General features: G+C 46.6%; 1 protein-coding gene across 5 annotated transcripts in view; it reads left to right on the plus strand.

The window, feature by feature from the left end:
• Positions 1–21,475, plus strand: part of LOC140741720 (plexin-A1-like) — a 436,373-nt gene that overhangs the window by 303,304 nt on the left and 111,594 nt on the right. For all 5 annotated transcript variants that reach the window (XM_073072023.1, XM_073072027.1, XM_073072026.1 and 2 more), the window contains one exon: positions 16,791–16,887. In XM_073072023.1, coding sequence (XP_072928124.1) covers positions 16,791–16,887 — 97 coding nt within the window. The remainder of the gene's footprint in view (positions 1–16,790; positions 16,888–21,475) is intronic.

Genomic DNA, 21,475 nt, shown 5'->3' on the forward strand with positions numbered 1-21,475 from the left:
CGCAGCCCAGCAAGTCATTCACTGTTGTATTTACCCTCTCTCTGTTGAATGTACTACCACCGTCCACTCTGCTGACCATTGCAGGCTCACTATGTTGGTCTTGGGCTGTGTGGCGACACCTGTGGGCTGCCCCCAGCACATCCTTTAGGTACGTTGGTGGAACGCAAATGATGCTTTTCACTGTATGTTTTGATATATACATGATAAATATTTCTGAATCTTGGATTGTGAATGGCGCGTCACAGATCAACACCATTTGTCCAGGGAATTCCAGTCTCCCACTTGCCTTCTCTTTTTCAGCTTCACACCTTCCCTCCGTTCTCTCGCCACTTCACTGTCTTACTCCTTCTCGACCCATTTCCCTCTTGTCCTACCTTTCCCTTCATCCTACTGTCCTCTATCCCGCCGTCACCCTCCCACCATCCCGCCATCACACTCCCCTCTATCCCGCCTTCACATTCCTCTCTATCTCGCCGTCACCCTCCCCCATCCCGCCATCACACTCCCCTCTATCCCGCCATTACCCTCCCCTCTATCCCACCATCATCCTCCCCCATCCTGCCATCACACTACCCTCTATCCCGCCATTACCCTCCCCTCTATCCCACCATCACCCTCCCCATCCCACCATCACACTCCCCTCTATCCCACCATCACCCTCCCCCATCCCGCCATCACACTCCCCTCTATCCCACCATCACCCTCCCCCCTATCCCGCCATCACACTCCCCTCTATCCCGCCATCACACTCCTCTATCCTGCTGTCACCCTCCCCCTCTCCCGCCATCACACTCCTCTATCCTGCTATCACCCTCCCCCCATCCCGCCATCACACTCCTCTATCCTGCTGTCACCCTCCCCCCATCCCGCCATCACACTCCTCTATTCTGCTGTCACCCTCCCCCTCTCCCGCCATCACACTCCTCTATCCTGCTGTCACCCTCCCCCCATCCCGCCATCACACTCCTCTATCCTGCTGTCACCCTCCCCCTATCCCGCCATCACACTCCTCTATCCTGCTGTCACCCTCCCCTCGATCTTACCATCATTCCCTCCAACCTCCTAATCCCTGCTGCTCACTCACTTCCTCTTTCCAACCTTCCTACTCTTTCTCGCTCACTCCCTCTCACTCTTTCTCTCCTCTTCCTCGATGCCTCGCCCCCTCCCTCGCACACTAGCTTCTCGACGCCAGGAATGAGGCAGCAGACACATCGGCGAACCTGGACAGCAACTTGCTTGGTACCAGCCAGGAGATGAGTGGTCAAATGGGACATGTCAGACTACAAATTGAAAATGCCAATTCCACTTACAGTTCAGTAATTTTCTTCCTGGCAATGTCTTCTGCGTTATTTCATGTGTAAATTCATGATCTCCTCTTTGCCAACAGTCCTCTCACTGAGATTGAGGGAATGGAGAGAGAAAGTGTTGGGGGGGGCAGGTTTAGGAGGAGATAATCAGGGTTGTGAAGATGGTGCAGTACTCTGACCTTTGGTGTAATTCTTATCTTTGACTCTGTACAAAGATTTGACTCACGAATAACAAGTGTGATGCAGTAGTGCAGTGATCAGTGCAATCACTTTACAACGCCAGCGACCAAAGATCAGTGTCAATTTTATTATCAAAGTACATGCATGTCACCACATACAACCCTAAAATTCATTTTCCTGCGGGCATACTAGTCTAATCTATAGAATTGGAACTATTACAGGATCAGTGAAAGATCAACCAGAGTGTAGAAGACAACAAACTGTGCAAATGCAAATATAAATACATAGCAATAAATAACGAGAACATGAGATAATGAGATAAAGAGTCCTTAAAGTGAGATCGTTGGTTGTAGGAACATCTCAATGGTTGGGCAAATGAGTGTAGCTATCCCCTTTGTTCAAGGGCTGATCAGGGTTGGATTCCAGCCGCTGTCTGTAAGGAGTTTGTACGTTTTCCCTGTGCTTTCACAAACTGTCAGGTGTTCCTGTCCTTAGCCGTGCTAAAGGTTAGGGCGTTGTGGTCACTGTCTCCGAAGTGCTGTGCCATGGAGAGATCTGTCACTTGACCGGGTTCATTTGCCTAGTGCCAGGGCCACCGTTTTGTTATTGGCTTCCCTTACACCATCTCAGTGCACTGTGGCATTGAAGCGATCTATATAGAAGGCATGCAAAAACAAGCTTTTCACTGTATTACGCTACTCCTGACAACGTTCAACCAATTTACCAGTCATCCCTTGAGAGAATCCGAATCATCAGTCCATAATCTGGCAATTACTCCCTTAATTCACAACTTTCCCACCAGAAGAAACATCTCAAAATAATGCCCCCCTTATAAGACCATAGGGCATAGGAGCAAAATTAGGCCATTTGGCCCATTGTGTTTGCTCACCGTTCCAAAATCGTTGATTTCCTCTCCCTCACAATCCCATTCTCCTGCCTTCTCCCCCATGACCTTCGACGCTCTGACTAACCAATAATCTATCAAACTCTGCCTTAAATATACCCAATGACTTGGCCTCCATGGAAATGAATTCCACAAATTCACCACCACTTGGCTAAAGAAATTCCTCGTTTGTGAGTTCTGGGCATTTTGCACTGGTGATGCAATACTTGAGGACTGCCCCTAGCACAATGCTCACTGGTTTCATTTGATGGCAATTACATACTTCACTGTATGTTTCGATAATTTGATGTACATGTGATAAATAAAGCTAATCTTTAGAATGTTTAGAGTTCACCTGTTGAAAAGGGATGGAAGATTCTGTGTCATTCTCTGGAGTGAATTACGTGGCAATTCTGTTTCTTTGTGAGTTCATTTCTACCGTATCCTCTGTACCGAGTTATCACGGAGGATCCTCACCTCGTCGTGGTGGAGAGGCTTGTGAGTTCCTGTAACTCCACGAGCAATGCCGTCTGGGCTTAGACACCTGGCACTTGGCTCCTGGTAGGGCCATCCATGGCGGTAGGGTGAAGCGGAAGTTTCCAGACAAAGAACGACCTAATCAAGTCCTCAGCGGTGGAAGATAGTGACTCATCCCAACGGCAGTGAGGGGTCCCCAGTCGTCTGGCATTCCAGGTCGCTGGTTCCTGACCCTGATCCGTCAGGGACTGCGCGATGGCTGCCCGTACAACAGGCTCCCCAAAGTCAAACACTGGATTAAAGGATTCCACTGTCAAGCTCTTAGGAGAACACCATACTTGACTCGAGTGATTGCGCTGCCTCCCTGACACTGTGCCTGAAAGAATGCCATCCTCAAAGCAGTTTCCCCTACTCTGTGTTTGCTGCTTTAACCCAGGGTCGTGCATTTAAATTCACTCCTTGTTATCAGATACCTGGAGAGAAATACAAGCTCAAGCCACGAGGCTGGACAAGCTTAGCTTGTTTCCCTGAGAGCGTTGGGGGTTGAAGGAAGCTTTTAAAATTATGAGAGATATACACTGAGTGGCCACTGTATTAGATACAGGAGTGGAACCCGGCATGGCCTTCAGCTGCTGTAGCCCATCCAGTTCAAGCTTCGACGTGTTGTGTTTTCAGAGATGCTCTTCTGTTGAGACGTACAGAGAAATGCATCATTTTGCATCACAGTCTGAAGATGCGATGGGAGCAATCTGCCAGTGTTGCCAACATAGCATGCTCACAACTTCTTAATAACCCTTATGTCTCTGGAACGTGGAAGGAAATGGGTGCACCCGTAGGAAACGCCCCTCTGTTCTAGATATTCTACATTTGAAGTGAAGTTTGATAGGTTCTTGATTAGTCAGGACTTCAAAGATTGCAGAGAAAAGGCTGGAAAATAGGGTTGAGAGGGATAATGAATCAGCCACGGTGGAATGAAGCAGCAAACTTGATGGGCCAAATGGCCTAAATTGGTTTATATGTCTAACAATCTCACGTTCATGGGGAGAATGTACAAACTCCTTACGGACTGCAGCGGGAATTGAATCCTGAGCGCTGGTGCTGTAATAACGTTACACTGGCCACTACGCTCCTGCGTCTCCCCGCTTTCATAATGTTTACGGCACTTTCTTACTCTCCTTCTGCGCATGTCCATAATTCTCGTTCTCCCCCACCTCCCACTGGGTTCTCCCTCCTCCCACTGCGTTCTCCCCACCTCCCACTGCGCTCTCCCCACCTCCCACTGCGTTCTCCCTCCTCCCGCTGCGTTCTCCCTCCTCCCACTGCGTTCACCCACCTCCCACTGCGCTCTCCCCACCTCCCACTGCGTTCTCCCCACCTCCCACTGCGTTCTCCCTCCTCCCGCTGCGTTCTCCCTCCTCCCACTGCGCTCTCCCCACCTCCCACTGCGTTCTCCCTCCTCCCGCTGCGTTCTCCCTCCTCCCACTGCGCTCTCCCCACCTCCCACTGCGTTCTCCCTCCTCCCGCTGTGTTCTCCCTCCTCCCGCTGCGTTCTCCCTCCTCCCACTGCGTTCACCCACCTCCCACTGCGTTCTCCCCTCCTCCCACTGCGTTCTCCCTCCTCCCACCCCATCGGGGAAGAAGTGAAGTCAAGTTTTGGAGAAAGTTGGCTTGTTTTCTCTGGAGCGGTGGAGGCTGAGAGGAGAGTTGATAGACTTTTATAAGATTATGAGAGGCATTGACAGAGTATCTCTTTCCTAGGATTGAAATGTCTAAAACCAGTGGTCATGCATTTAAGGTGAGAGGGGAAAGTTCAAAAAGAGGGGCAAGTGTTTGTTGCACAGAGTGGGGTGGTCGTAGAAACAGATACATTAGAAACTTTTAAGAGATAGTGGTGAATATTGGTAGCTGGGGTTGATGTTGTGGGGGTGTCGCTGAGCTTGGCAATTCGCTTGCAGATGTTTCGTCACTAGTCGAGGTGACATCCTCGGTGCGCAGTTGTTGGCGTTTCACTCTGGGAGTGCTCGCGTTTATATAGGGCCCAGTTTGCTCGCCTTCATCCTGATTGGCTTCACCTTTGAACTCTACTGGCTGGCTTTTCTTTAGCTCTTAGGGGATCGTAGATGGCACTTGCCTGCGCCGGGATCTCCGCGGTGCCGCAGTTCAAGTGGTGTCCTTCTTGGCCTTCATGTACCGAGGTCAGCAACAGTGGATCGTGTCTCCATACCGCCAGTTTCTGTTCCCGTAAACGAGTTGAGAGTTTACGTCCTGTCTTGTTGCGGTCTCCACAGGCCGTCCTGTACATCACACTTCTTTTGTCAGTTGTGTTTGCTGGTATCTTGGTTCTCGAGACAAGCTTCTTTAAAGTCGCCGTTGGCTTGTGAGTGGTTCTGGCGCGGGCAGACACGAAGCGGGCACGAGAATTTTTAGAAGCGTGAATCTCTTCTAATCCCATAAGCAAACAGATAGAAGCCATCTATGAACCCCCCAAGAGCCAAAGAAGTGCATGCCTGTGGAATTCAAAGGTCAGTCGCCGAGGAAGCCAATCAGGACTGAGGCAAGTGAATGGGGGGAGACTCCCCGAGAGAAACTGTGCAGCGAGGGCATCACCTCTGCTAATTGCAAGGCTCGGCAAACACCAGAACATCAGACGTGTGAATGTGAGGAAAATGAAAGCATTGTGTAAGCAGAATGGGATTAGTTTAGTTGGCCATTTTATTACTAATTTAATTAGTTCAGCAAAACATTGTGGGCCGAAGGGCCTTTTCCTCTATTGTACCGTTTTGTGCTCTGAGGTTCTGTGAAAAATCAACTTCAGCACAGTTGGGGCGTTTTCTCAACATAGAGCAGGATGTTCGCCACTGTGTGCCTGAATGATTCTTCTTTATTATTGGGCCGTGATGACTTCAGGGCATGAATCATTCATTTAATCTCTCCTGACACGCCTGTCATTTTTCTCTAAAGTCGATTTGGATGGCTCTCTGAAGGAGGCCGCTAACTGTCTACAGAAGATTCCAAATTCTTCAGACCTTATTGATTGACTCATGGGAGGAGGGCTTATGATGAACATTGGAAAGATGATTGAACACAGAATGATCAGAAATCGTTGACTCGTGTCTTGCTCCTGCTGTTCATCTTGTTGTTCAGTCCTGAGCGGAGATGGGTGGGAGGGAAATTGTCCTGTGGGTGGTGACGTCCGTCTGACCTATCTTCATGGCTTAGTACAGCAACTGTTCTGCACAAGGAAATATCGAGAGTTGCGGGCACGGCTCAGCACATCAATGGGACTAGCTTCCATTTGATGGAGTTAGTAAATTAGCCATCAGAATCAAAGTCCCAATCACGTTTAATTTCAGAATCAAAATCAAAATCCCAATCACGTTTAATACCAGAGTCGAAATCCCAATCACGTTTAATACCAGAATCGAAATCCCAATCACGTTTAATATCAGAGTCGAAATCCCAATCACGTTTAATACCAGAGTCGAAATCCCAATCACGTTTAATACCAGAGTCGAAATCCCAATCACGTTTAATACCAGAGTCGAAATCCCAATCACGTTTAATACCAGAGTCGAAATCCCAATCACGTTTAATACCAGAATCGAAATCCCAATCACGTTTAATACCAGAGTCGAAATCCCAATCACGTTTAATACCAGAGTCGAAATCCCAATCACGTTTAATACCAGAGTCGAAATCCCAATCACATTTAATACCAGAGTCGAAATCCCAATCACGTTTAATACCAGAGTCGAAATCCCAATCACGTTTAATACCAGAGTCGAAATCCCAATCACGTTTAATACCAGAATCGAAATCCCAATCACGTTTAATACCAGAGTCGAAATCCCAATCACGTTTAATACCAGAATCGAAATCCCAATCACGTTTAATACCAGAGTCGAAATCCCAATCACGTTTAATACCAGAATCGAAATCCCAATCACGTTTAATACCAGAGTCGAAATCCCAATCACGTTTAATACCAGAATCGAAATCCCAATCACATTTGATATCAACCAAAATTCCAATCACATTTAATATCAGAATCGAAATCCCCATCACGTTTAATATCAGAATCGGGTTTAATATGATTGGCACACGATGTGAAATTCATTGGCTTTGCAGCAGCAGTACATTGCAATACATAATAATAGACGAAAAGCCTGTGAAGTGGTAGCAAGTGTTTTTATATATATAAATAGAAATAATGAAGTAGTGAGGTAGTGTTTATGGGTTGAATGTCCATTCAGAAACCAGATGGCAGAGGGGAAAAAGCTGTTCCTGAATCATTGAGTGTGTGCTTTCGGGCTCCTGTACCTTTCGGGTAACAATGAGAAGTGGACATGTCCTGAGTGATGGATGCTGCCTTTTTGAGGCATTGTTCCCCGAAGATGTCCTGGATACTACGGAGGCCAGTGCCCATGATGGAGCTGACTAAGTTTACAACTCACTGCATCTTGCTTCAATCATGTGCAGTAGCCCCCCACCATACCAGGCAGTGATGCAGCCAGTTAGAATGCTCTGCACAGTACACTTGTAGAAAATTGCGAGTGTCTTTCTCTCTCCCATTCCCATCAGACTGAAGATAAAAAAGCCTCAAAGCACGTACCGCCAGGCCGAAGGACAGCTTCTATCCCAGTTATCAGCCTAGTGAATGGTTCCCTAACATAACGGAATGAACTCTTGACTTTACAATCAGCATTGCTATGATCTCGCACTTTACTCTCTCCCTGCACTGCACTTTCTCTGTAGTCTTTGCACTTCTGCTTTTGAATTCTGTTTTAGTTTACATTGTGTCACCTCAGTGCAGAGCAAGTGTCTTTCCTCACTCCTACCCACGCACTCTCCCAGTCGCCCACACAGACAGGCCGCCTCTGAGCCGCCAAACTCCAGTGCCTGGCCCAGACTGGACACCTTAGGACACCACATGAAGGCTGATTTATACTTGTACGTCACAGCTACGCCATAGGTATCACGTACCCTACGCCATACCTACACTGCACCCTACACCGTAGGGTGATGTGCATCTCTCCAGAAAAGTTACTCACGCGTCGCGGCGACGCAGACTGCAACAACTGTGATTGGTAACATCACATTTCCTCCTACGCATTTCTAGTTGCTTCTTCTCCGCCACGTCTGTAGGCTGTGCGTACACCGATGTGAAATAGATGAACCAAATCGTCAAATCTACCTGCCGACATGTGAAAATGTTTGAAATGCATTCCCTCGTCCATGTCTCTCATGAAGAAACTCAACATAGTGGCGTAGAAACCCCACCGCCAACTAGCGTTTTGGCGCACACCAACGCATGCTCGCTACGACGTAGAGCGACGCAGAAATGAAAATCAGGGCTGCGGCGTAGGCCGTACGCACAAGTATAAATCAGCCTTTAGTGGTGCTACGCAAATGCAGATTGCCTTTGGTGTATCCATTTGCACTGCAATGGTGCTGCCATTGCGACTGGAGAAATTAGCTGCTGCGCTGCGCTGCGCGTATTCCCCACACACCCCCACCTTCCATCGTGAACACGCTCTTTCAATGAGATTATCTGAGACGCAGCTTGTGTGAGAACCAATTGTCATATTCATACATTCGCTGATGAGGCAGCCTGGCTGAGATACTGTGCTGGGCGTAAAGAGGATTCCAAGGTGATTTAGGCACAGTTCAACGTTACCGAGTCCTACAGCACAGGAACTCCGTCTGGTTCACAATGACCAAGCTGACCTCATTTACCTCCAAACCTTTCCTATCTCTCTCCCTCTCCAAATGCCTCATGATTATACCTGCCTCATATGCCTCTTTGTGAAAGTCATTCGCTCTCCCCTCTTTACACAGACACACACACACACACACACACACACACACTCACACTCACACTCACACTCTCACACACACACTCACACACACACACACACACATTCACACTCACACACACACATTCACACTCACACACACACACATTCACACTCACATTCACACACACACACTCACACACACACACTCACACACACACACACACACACACACACACTCACACACTCACACACACTCACACACACACTCTCACACACACACTCACACACACACACACACACACACTCACACACACACACACACTCACACACACACACACACACACTCACACACACACACACACACACACACACACACACACACACACACACACACACACACACTCTCACTCTGAATATTGAAGACATCTTCAAAATTCGATGCCTCAAAAGGACGGCGTCTGAACAGCTCCTAGAACACGAACACTACCTCACTCTTTTGCTCTCTCTTTGAAGTATGTGTTTATTGGAATTTATAGTAAACTTTTGTTTGTAAGGCAACAAATCTCACGACATTATGTCGGTGATAATAAACCTGATTCTGGGCTTCACATTCATATCACTGGTCTTCAGACCAGCCTGCTTACAGCGGCCTGTGGGAGTGTGGGCTTTGGTTTGGAACCTGTGCCCAGTTAACTCCTGCACCACTCTGCCACCTAGTGTAGTGAACTGTCAGTAGGCCTGGCACCAACCCTCGAGTTCACCAAACTTACTGTGGCCAGCCACTAGCTGTTATTGTCCGGAAGATTTCGTCGTCGGCTGAGTGGCCGGGGCATTTCACTGATGTCCGTCACTTTGGGATGTCTGAGAAGGCGCAGAAGAAATATAGGCCGGAATTTCCTGGGTGGGGTCAGAGTCAGAGGGAGGAGGGATTCTGACCCCACCCAGGAAATGTCTAAGGAGGAGGGAGTGACCCCAAGGAAAGGGACGAGGAGGATCAGTGACAGCAGTGAAAGGGGAAAGCTCATGTGGACCGTGGTGCTGTGTCTTGTTGGAAACACTGAGCACGTTTACGTGCTGCCACAAGAAAGCAGCATTCATCATCAAAAACCCCCACCATCCAGGCCAAGAACACCTCACTGCTACCATCAGGGAGGCTTGGGTCCAACACTACCAGGTTCAGGAACAGTTATTACCCTTCAACCGTCAGGCTCCTGAACCAACGTAGATAATTTCACTCACCTCAACCCAGAGCTAATCCCACAACCTGCAGACGCACTTTAATGGATTCTTTACAACTCATCTTCTCAGTATTATTTTATTTGCACAATTTATTGTCTTTTGCACATTGGTCATTTGTCAGTGTTTGATAATAGAGTCATAGAGAATTACAGCACGAAACTGGCCCTTCAGCCCATCTAGTCCATGCCAAGCTATATAAACTGTCTACTCCCATTGGCTTGCACCAGGGAGCATAGACCTCCAGACCCCTTTCATTCATGTGCCTATCCAAACTTGTCTTAAACGTTGAAATCGAGCTTGCATGTACCACTTGTACTGGCAGCTCGTTCCACTCTCTCACGACCTTCTGAGTGAAGGAGCTTCCCCTTGCGTTCGCCTTAAACATTTCACCTTTCACCCTTACCCATGACCTCGGATTGTAGTTCCACCCAACTTCAGTGGAAAAGCCTACTTCCATTTACCCAGTATGTCTTTTTTTTTGTAAATTCTATTGTTTTTCTTTATTTTCCTGTAAATGAAATTAAAACACATCGCGATCAATCTGATGCTTCCCTCACGCATTGCCTCATAATACTACCTCATTATTCCTTATATTATCCACTATCTGCAACTGATAGTAATTTTATGTCTTTGCATTGCATTGCTGCTGCAAAACGTAGAAAACCTACAGCACAATACTGGCTCTTCGGCCCACAAAGCTGTGCCGAACATTTCCACACCTTAGAACTACCTAGGCTTACCCATAGCCCTCTATTTTTCTGAGCTCTATATACATGTCCAGGAGTCTCTTAAAAGACCCTAGTGTTTCTGCCTCCATCACCGTCGCTGGCAGCCCATTCCACACACTTACCACTCTTTGTGTAAAAAAAACTTACCCCGACATCTCCTCTGTACCTACTTCCAAGCACCTTAAAACTGTGCCCTCTTGTGCTAGCCATTTCAGCCCTGGGAAAAAGCCTCTGACTATCCATATGATCAATGCCTCTCATCATCTTGTACACCTCTATCAGGTCACCTCTCATCCTCCGTCGCTCCAAGGAGAAAAGGCCAAGTTCACTCAACCTATTCTCATAGGGCATGCTCCCCAATCCAGGCAACATCCTTGTAAATCTCCTCTGCACCCTTTCTATGGCTTCCACATCCTTCCTGTAGTGAGGTGACCAGAACTGAGCACAGTACTCCAAGTGGGGTCTGACCAGGGTCCTATATAGCTGCAACATTACCTCTCGACTCTTAAACTCAATCCCACAATTGATGAAGGCCAATGCACCATATGCCTTCTTAACCACAGAGTCAACCTGCGCAGCAGCTTTGAGTGTCCTATGGACTCGGACTCCAAGATCCCTCTGATCCTCCACACTGCCAAGAAGAAGAAGAAGAAGAATAGCCCTTAACTCGGCAGTGGAGTTATCGGGGCACCGTCATGACGGTGTTTCCATAGCAACCTATTCTTGTTTTTACGAGGCCGAGTTGCTAGCTTGACGCTCAACCCGACTTGGATTCGAACTCGGGAACCTTCGGTCCGAAGTCTGGCGCTGATATTATTGCGCCACCAAGCGGGACACACTGCCAAGAGTCTTGCCATTAATGTTACATTCTGCCATCATACTTGACCTACCAAAATGAATTTCCCGTCTTCTGAGACTGTGATAATAGATCCAGTTGTGATTCTGATATTGAACATGAATAAGCTGGGCAAATGAAGCAGTGGTGTGGCCTGATAGAGATTATTAAAGGTATAGATGGTTAAGGTAAAGAGAATCTATCGCCTCTGCCCACACCTCACAAAACCCTGGTGTGGCATGCTAGCCTCCTGGTTAGTGCGACACTATTACAGCGCCGGCAACGTGGGTTCCATCCTGCGACTGTCTGTCAGGAGAATATACGTCCTCCCTGTGACCGCGTGGGTTTCCTCCCAAATTCCAAACATGGAATGGGTGTTCCTAAGATGAGTGTGTTAGTCAGAAACAGTGAAATGTATCATTTGCGTCAAATCAGATCAGCGAGGATTGTTCTGGACTTCCGCTCACCAACAGAGCATGCTCGCAACTCGCTAACCCTAAGTTAACCGACAGGTAGGTAGGTTAATTGGTTACATGGGTGTAATCGGGCAGTGTTGGCTCATTGAGCTGGAAGGGCCTGTTATTGTGCTGTTAAATAAATAAAGAGAATCTTTCCCCGTAACACACAGGGGCAGAATTAGGCCATTTGGCCCATCGGGTCTGCGCCGTCATTCCATCATGGCTGACTTATTATCCCTCTCAACCCTGCTCTCCTGCCTTCTCCAAGCCCTTTACTAATCAAGAACCTATCAATCTCTGCTTTAAATATACTCAGCGACTTGTGTGGCCATAAATTCCACAGATTCACCTCCCTCTGGTTAAAGAAGTTCCTCTTCATCTCTGTTCTAAAGGGACATACTTCTTTTCTGAGGCTGTGCCCTCTGGTCCGAGACTCTCCCACTATAGGAAACATCCTCTCCTCATCTGCTCTATCTCAGAGGCCCTCCACTGGTCAGGATTGAGCATGGAGGTTACGTCCCAGCTGTCAGTGTCCCAGCCAGGCATGTCAGTGTGATGTGGAGAGCAAGCTGCCCCCGTGCAGCAGGCTCCCCCTCTCCATGGAGCCGATGAATCCAAAGGAACGTCAGAGACCAATATAGTTCGGCACCGGCGCTGCTGCAGAAGTAGCTAGCCAGTGTGGAACTCAATGTAGGACTGCCTTATGGACTCCAGCTCCAGATTTTTCCGCTGCGGTCACTCCCGAAGCCCTCCCCTTGAGTGGCAAGGCAGCGGAGATCTGTGATCAGAGTTTTCCTTCTCCTAGATGAGCTGCCAACCATGGCTGACAGGCCCCATCTGCCCGAAGTGACTGGTTTTAAGATGCCAGTAACTCACCTTTACCCCTTCTCCTGTCAGTAGAAACAGTTTTGCCGGGCTTAGAGGCTAAGCCACACGAGAAGGCCAGGAGCTGGACTTGGTTGTCAGAGGCTATTTGAGGCGGACGCCATTGGGAACATTTAATAGGTAGTGGGAGCTTGTCCCCATTTCCATCCCCGGCTAGAACAACCTTAAGGAGCCACTATCTAGACTTAGAATATTCAAGTACATTTATTATCAAAGATTGTATAGATTATACAACCTTGAGATTTGGTCGCTCAGAGGCAGCCACAAAGCAAGAAACCGGAAAGAACCCAATTTAAAAAAAATTAAAAAATTAAAAGATTAAAACTCAATGAACAAGAGAAAGAAATTCAGTAGTTTACAATGAGATTCCATGGCAGGAGTACCAAAAACAAAAGGTTGTGTGTTTAATGTGAAAAGAGGAGATGTGAAAGAGTGTAACTTGAGACACAGCACAGAATAGGCCCTTCTGGCCCTTCGAGACGGGCCGCCCAACAATCCCCTGGTTTAATTCCAGCTTATTCACAGAACAATTTACAATGACCAACTAACCTACCAACCGGTACGTCTTTGGACAGTAGGAGGAAACCAGAGCACCTGGAGGAAACCCACATGGTCACGGGGAGAACATACAAACTCCTTACAGTCGGCAACAGGAATTGAACCCGGGTTGCTGGTACTGTATATTGTTGTGATAGTCACTATTTTGCCATTTTTTACACAGTGTAGTTAACATTGAGAGCTCACTGCCAGATGAGGTGGTACAATCTCTATCATCGACTATCTCATTTCCGCAGGTGCTGAGTTCCACCAATATTTTGCAAGTGGTATAGTCGCTGTGTTTCAGACACATTTATGTAAATGTTTGAATAGGCTAGGCATAGAAAGATACAGTCATAATGCAGGCAAGTAGGATTTATGTATTTGGACAAACAAGGGTTAGGATAAACATGATGGGCCGAATAGCCATTCCTGGCCTGTACGACAGATGGACTTGTCTGTCAGCCGGTGAGATAGTAAGACGGAAATGCCAGAGGTGGTAGCTCACCAACTCCATTCATCTTCACTCTCCAATTTGATCAGCAAGACTCTTTTCAGAACATGTGTAATTGAAAATTAATTCTTTCTGCTTCTCTCCTGCTCTCCCATCTCCCTCCCTACAACACCCATGCAAATCACTGCCTCAAATCCAAGTCCCTTAAGGCTGAGATATGGGAGGTCTGGATTTTAATTTCTTTTCTGTTTTGCCTCTGTTTCGCCTTGTCCCCACTTCCATCGTGAGCTGTGAGGCTCAGCGTTAGGTGTCTCAGTAAAGCAGCCAGCATTACTCAAAGGCCCCACCCATCCCAGATAGTCCCTCTTCTCCCCCTCCCATTGGGCAGCAGATACAAAATACTGAAAGCATGTACCAGCAGGTTCAAGGACCGCTTCAAGGACAGATCATTAAACTTACCGCTTGTACATTATGATGGATTCTTGGCCTCACAATCTAAGGCTACGTCCACACTAGACCGGATAATTTTGAAAATGCCGGTGTCGCGTAAAAACGATAGGCGTCCACACTGCGTTTTTAAAAATATCTCTGTCCACATTGAAACGGAGATTTCGGCGAACCTCCTCCTACTGCGCGTGCACAGGACACATCTACAGAAAACAAGCGACATGCTTGGTGTCGAATCTCGCTGTGAAAGACTTGCTGCACATTTGTTCAGTTACAGACTAGAAAAACTTAAATGACGGGCAGCTGTTGACTCTCGTGCAGGAAGACTTAAAGGTAAAAAAAAACAAACACTGAAGCGTACGGAGGCAACCGACAGGGAGTTCACGGACAGATTGACCCGGCTGACGACGAACATTGAAAAACTGACTAACTCTGTTGCATTAATAAAGCACCTTGTTAAATGTGTAAAACATGTCTGCTTCAGTGTTACCTTGTATTTCCATACAATGTTACATTAGGCTGTTACACATCTATTGTCAGAGAAGTACTCGCATAAATAGGTAAACCACCTTCATACGAGCAAGGACAGAAAACAGGGCAAAGTGAGTATACTTATTTATTCAGTAAGTTATGGGTCAAAGTATTTGGTGAGTACATTTCTACTGGCTTCAGTCTCGTTGCCGTCTGTTCTGAAATTGTTAGGTTGCATTCAAGAAAACAATGAAACGGCGCACTGCCATCTGACAGCATTTTCAGATTTCTCCAGTTACCCCGTCCACACTGATCTGCCCGAGCAGCGTTATCAAAAATACACACCCTGGAAAGCGTTTCTGAAAAGCTCTGGTTTCGGGGGATGAAAACGCCATTTTAGTGTGGACGGAGGGTTAAAATGAAGAGGAAAAGCTTCAGTTACGGATTTATCCGGTGTAGTGTGGACGAAGCCTGACTCATCTTGATCTTGCACTTTATCATTTACCTGCTCGGTACTTTTCGATAATATGTACAGCTTATTCTACATTGTTATTGTTGTAGCTTATTCCAGTTCAAATTCACGCTTAATTGTCATTGAACCATACATGAATACGGCCAAACGAAACAGCATTCTTTTGGGGTCAAGGTGCAAATCACAGTACCGACAGTCGCACACAACGCAAGGCACATATATCATGTATAAGATAGCAGCAAACATATAGTCACACTGAAATATATTTATGTAGCCCAAGTTTCTGAGTGCATGTCCTGTAAATTGATGGTGCATGGGTGTTATCGGCAAGAATGAGCTGTTCTCAGCAGTCCACAGATGAACGTAAGCAGGCACACAACCCAGCTATCAGAACGCTGATCGAACACTAGAGGGCAGCACTGGTAGGAGGGGCCAGCCCCAACCTAACATGGATGCTGTGCTACACCGCCTCCAATCTCTTCTCCTGGACTGCTGTAACAGAGAAGCCTGTCGCTTGGGGCCTAGTCAACACTACAACCAGAGCCACGCAGCTCCCCTGCCATTTGTCTCTCCAATAAACAAGGGAAATGAACAAGGTCGAAGCGCTCGGCAGAGATGGTGCTCGGTGTCGGAGGCTCGAAGTTTTTCGGACAGACTCAGAGTCGGCTGTGGTCGGATGCTTCCAGAGGCTGCATCAGGAAGCTTTGCGGCACTGGAGGTTCATGGCAGGAAGAGTTTTTCTTCCTTCTACCGTCTACGTGCGATGATGGGCTATCGAGGACTTTGAGACTTTCTTTTACTGTGTCCATGGTCTGCCCTTATCAAATTACGGCATTGCTTTGCACTGTTGTAACTATATGTTATAATTATGTAGTTTTTGTAAGTTAGTCTTGGTCTGCCTTGTGTTTTTGTGATATCATACTGGAGGAACATTGTATCATTTCTTAATGCATGCATTATTAAATGACAATAAATGAGGACTGAGTGTCCTCACAATCTAATCTAAAAATATGGATTTGCAGCATTTGACATTGTCAATGTCGCAACAGGGTCACAAGAGAAATAGCCAAGACTGGCACTGACTCTGATGTCTTCCTGTAGCAGGCAGTAACACAGTCAGCCCCAACGTCAAGATCCTCTGCCAACGGGGTAGACCCGCTCTCAATGTGCTCTGTAATGCATCGATCTATATGAACAACATAAACAGACTTTTTCACCTCGTCTTGGTATCATATAGTGGGAAATTCTGAGCTGTTGCTAGTACAGGAGCGATGGTCTGAATAATCTGGTGACGTAATATGCAGTTATTCCTGTAACATATGCGCAGTGAAGGCCACTTGGCCCATCAAATGCACACAGCAAGATCCCACACCCAGCAATGAGATTACATCATGATCTCTGGTTATTTTGGTGTTGGTCTGAATCAGATAGAAAGGGCCATCTGCCTCTCTAGGGTTGACCCAGAGGTACAAATAACTTGGAAGTGCATGTGCTAGTGTGGACGCAATGAACTTTCAGGTGCCGTTAAGTTATTAGGATTTTATGAAGCAGATAATAGAAGGTAACCTGCGTGGTGGAGTGATCCTCCCTAACTCGCCGCCTGTGCTTTTCTCTTGCAGTACATGTACGAAGGAAATGACATCAGTGACCTTCCTGTGAATCTCTCCGTCGCATGGAACGGGAACTTTGTCATCGACAACCCAGCCAACATTAAAGGTACGGTCAAGAGAGAGATAAACCCCACAACTCCTTTAACCTCAACTCTGAGACCATAAGACCATAGGATATAGGAGCAGAATTAGGCCATTTGGCCCATTGGATCTCTGCCATTTCATCATGGCTGATATATTTCCCTCTCAGCTCCAAACTTCTGCCTTCTCTCTGTATCCCTTCATGCCCTTGGCCAATCAAGAATCTATCAACTTCTGCCTTAAATATATCCAGTGACTTGGTCTCCACAGCTGTGTGTGGCAACACATTCCACAGATTCACCACTCTCTGGCTTAAGGAATTCCTCCTCATCGCCATTCTGTATTGACATCCATCTACTCTGAGACTTGCTGATGTTAATGGTACAATCAACAGAGAGGTCACCCCCCCCCCCCCCCCCCAAGACCTAACCCTGAAACCTGAAGGGGTTCCAAACCTTTACGGGGTCTGAATTTGCAAGCGTAGCAGGGGATGGTCTGCAGTTTTATAGCGCCAGACTTCCTGAAGCAATGGGCACCCACTGGTGCCGCAGTGAAGGACGAGGTACCAGATGTGACAGGGCCAGCCATTCTGATTGAGAAGCAAGTACCACCCAAGGCTGCGGCAAGAAACCTTGCTTCGGAATGGCATTTTGTTAACTTGTCACACTACAAACAAGGGACCTCAGCAGCCTCAGCTGGGATTGAGTTTATTTATTTTCTTGTGGCGTAGGAGGCTATTCAGCCTATCGAATCTACGCTGATTCTCAGAGCGATCCCATTACACCTGCTCCCTGACTCCCTGAAACCTATTCTACCACTCACCTGCACGTTTAGGGTAATTTACTGCTGTGGGGACTCAGGTCAGGCAGCCTGTTACCAAACAGGCGGTGCAGTAATGTAGTTGTTAGCGTAACGCTATTATAGTGCCAGTGAGCCGGATTCAATTCTGATGCTGCCTGTAAGGAGTTTGTACGTTCTCAGCATGACTACTTGTGTTTTCTCCGGGTGCTTTGCTTTCCTCCCATTTTCAAAAGACGTGTGGGTTAGTAGGTTAATTGGTCGCATGGGTGTAATTGGCCGGTGCAGTCTCATTGGGTTAGAAGGACCTATCATGTGCTGTATTGCTATATAATCAATAAATAAATAAATCTATATAAGAATAATAATAAATACATAATAATAAATCTTTTAGATTATTACTTACTATAATCACAGGAAGGGTGTACCAACTCCAGAGAGGGAGGGAGTTACACAGTATAGAAACATGCCTATCGGCCCAACTTTTATCCCTGCTGAATTTTCCCCGTTTATCTTCATTTGGTGCAAGGCTTTCCTATTGACATTTCTGTCCAAGTGTCTTTTAAATGTTGTAACTTTAAAGAAGGTAAAGATTAACTTTACTTGTCGCATGTACATGAAAACTTTGATAAGTGCAGTGAAACGCACTGTTGGTGTCAGATCAAATCAGCGAGCATTGTGCTCACACTTCCAATGCCAACATAGTGTGCCCGCCACCCAGTAGTCCTCACCCTACGCCTTTGGGATGTGGGAGGACACTGGTGGAGACTCGCACGTCACGGGGAGAATGTGCAAATTCTTTACAAGCAGTGACAGGAATTGAACCTCGATTGGTGATAGAGCATCACACTACCATGCTGCCTCTCTCTAGCAGTCTTCTGACACCTCATTTCAAATAATCACCACCCTCTACGTGAGAACTAACCCCCTTTAAATCCTTCCACTCATTACTCCAGGATTCCCGTCTCCCCTCTGTCGGCTCTTCCTGAATTCCTGAGACGCTCCTTGGAGGAGGCGGTTTCTAGGCAGATTTGTTGCTCGGCGGGTAACACATTTCACCTGACACAAATCCAACACCCCTCCGAGTGCCAGCTCTTCGTGAATAGCTGTAGTTGGCACTTTGCTCTCAGGTTGCCTTTGTGTCTGCTCTCCTCTTCTGAACAACTTAAATGGGTTCAATGCCTGGTACATCAGGAGGAGAAGCCGGAGGTGCAGGAGATAGCCCTCTTTAGGGAACCAGAGGTGGTTTTAAATTCCTTGATATTACCATATCAGAGAATCAGTTCTGGGACCTGCATGTCAGTGCCATCACAAAGAAAGCACGGCACACTCTGCTTTCTTAGAAGTTTGCACAGATTCAGCATGTCATCTAGACGTTTGACAAAACTTCTGTTGATGCGCAGTAGAGAGTACCCTGACTGGCTGCATCACAGCCTGGAAACACCAATGCCCAGGTATGGAAAAGTCTACAAAAAGTAGTGAACGTGACCCAGTCCGTAACAGGCAAAGCCCTCCCCACCATTGGGCACGTCTACGAGGAAAGCTCAGACAAGAAAGTAGTATCCATCAGCAAGAATCCCCGTATCCAGGCCGTGCTCTCTTCTCACTAGCACCATCCGGCAGGAGGCACAGAGGCCTTAGGCCCTACACCACCAGGCTCAGGCTTCACTCACCTCAACTCTGAACTGATTCCACAGCCTATAGACTCACTTTCCAGGGCTCTTTACAGCTCATATTCTCAGTAATATTTAATTACTTTGTTAATCTATTTACAAGATCTGTCTTCTTCTGAACATGGGTTGGTTTGTCAATATTTGTTTATGTGTAGTTTTTTTCAGAAATTCTATTTGTATTTCTTTATTTTCCCACAAATTCCCGCCAAAAAAATTAATCTCAGGGTAGTGTATGGTGACATATGCGTACTCTGTTAATAAATTTACTTTGAGCAGCTCAGCAGGCCCCAACACCTTCCAGGTTGGGAAGTCCTGGGTTAAACCCTCCTCGGGCAAACCGAGAACAAAAGGGTGGCGAGGTACTGTCAGAAATGCCATTTCTTTAAAAAAAAATTCAAGGTGTGTGGGAAAGGACAATATTAAACTAATCCCTTTTGCCTGTAGACAATTCAAATCCATCCTTGAATTGCACAGATTCACCATCCTCTGAGTGAAGCAATCTCTCCTCATCTCCATTCTAAAGTCAACACCTATCCACTCTGGTATTCCTCCCCTCATAATTATAACTGATCCATATCCTGTGTAACCTTTCTTACAATCCCTTTTATTGTCTGCAGCTCTGCTAATTTTCATGTCACCTGCCAGCTTAGTAGCCAACCATAAATACAAGGGTTTCTACAGATACCGGCAAACCAGAGTAACATACGTAAAATGTCAGACTGACACAGCAGGAGTGGCAGCATCTTTGGAGAAAATTATACAGTTGACCTTTCAGGCTGAGACCCTTCATCTGAGAGTGATCTTGATCTGAATGTAGGGTCTCAGCCTGAAATGTCAACTATTTATTCCTCTGTCGGCCACAGAGGAGTTAAAATATGGAGGGAAAGGTCGAACCTGAATGTGTCAAGGACAGTGAAAGCAGACAAACCAGTTGTCTCTGTCCTTGTCATAAGGTCGAAGGTGTGGAGGTTGCCATTTTGTGAAGCTGCTCTGCATCCTCCGTGTTGTGAACTAGAGTTGCTTGGTTTGATTAGTTGTAGTGAGTTTCCTAACTTAGTTTCATTGATGAACAATCAATACCTCTTCATAGATGCTGACCGAGCAGCTGAATTCCTCCAGCATTTTGTGAGTGTTACTCTAATAATCAGCTCATCTACGTTTTCATTGGAGTCATTATCTATCTATTTATACATTTGTATGTATATCACTAACAACACAGTGCCCTTGAGAAAGTGCTGGAGAGCTACCTTCTGAAACTGCTGCAGTACAACCCATAATAATTTTACAGAGAGAGAGTACAAGGATTTTGACCCAGCAGTGGTGAAGGAACAGCAATATATTTCTAAATGAGGATGGGGTGTAGCTTGGAGAGCAACTTTCAGGAGCTGTTGTTCTGTCAGAGGTTTTAATCCACTCTTTAGGTAGTGACAGGTTCCCCTAACAATCTACTTTAGGACATCCCAGATGGGTAATTTGGTGAGGAGTTTGTTGGTGGTTTTGCGTTGACCTCGATGGGGACTTACTTTGCCATCCTGTGGTGTCTTAATAACCAATGATTCAAAAACTATGAAGGAAGGTTCTTGAGCCAAAAGCAATATTCTGCAAATCTCTGGGACATTATAGTGACAGAGGAGTCCATTCGGTCCATTGTGTCCATGCCTGTCGGTATTCGCACAGTGTCATCAATCCCATTCTTCCATCTCTTTATGAATGACCCACTTGTGGACACATCATACTTACAATCGAGCATTTCTGGAGACTGGAGAGATGGAAGGGGATGGATTTTAAGGCTGTTGCAGGCACCTTCTGCTGGCTGGGAACTTGGCATTTTCCCGTGGCTCTGTCCGTTGCCATCCAACAGATTATTCAAGGTAGTACAAAGTTTAAAAAAAAAACACAAACGGAACATAGAACAGTGTTACAGAGGTGAAGCAAGTGCGGAATAGGTCAACAACAAAGTGCAATATTATGACAGAGTAAACTGAGAGATTAAGAGTTCTCTTTTATCATACAAGAGGGCACTTGGAATTGAAGCTCTCCTTGAACTTGGCTGGACACATTCTCAGACTTTTGTACCTTCTGCCCTATGGGAGAGGGGAGAAGAGGGAATATCTGGGATACAAGTGCCCTATAGATTATGTT

This window comes from Hemitrygon akajei, chromosome 19 (assembly GCF_048418815.1).
Source record: "Hemitrygon akajei chromosome 19, sHemAka1.3, whole genome shotgun sequence".
NCBI lineage: Eukaryota > Metazoa > Chordata > Chondrichthyes > Myliobatiformes > Dasyatidae > Hemitrygon > Hemitrygon akajei.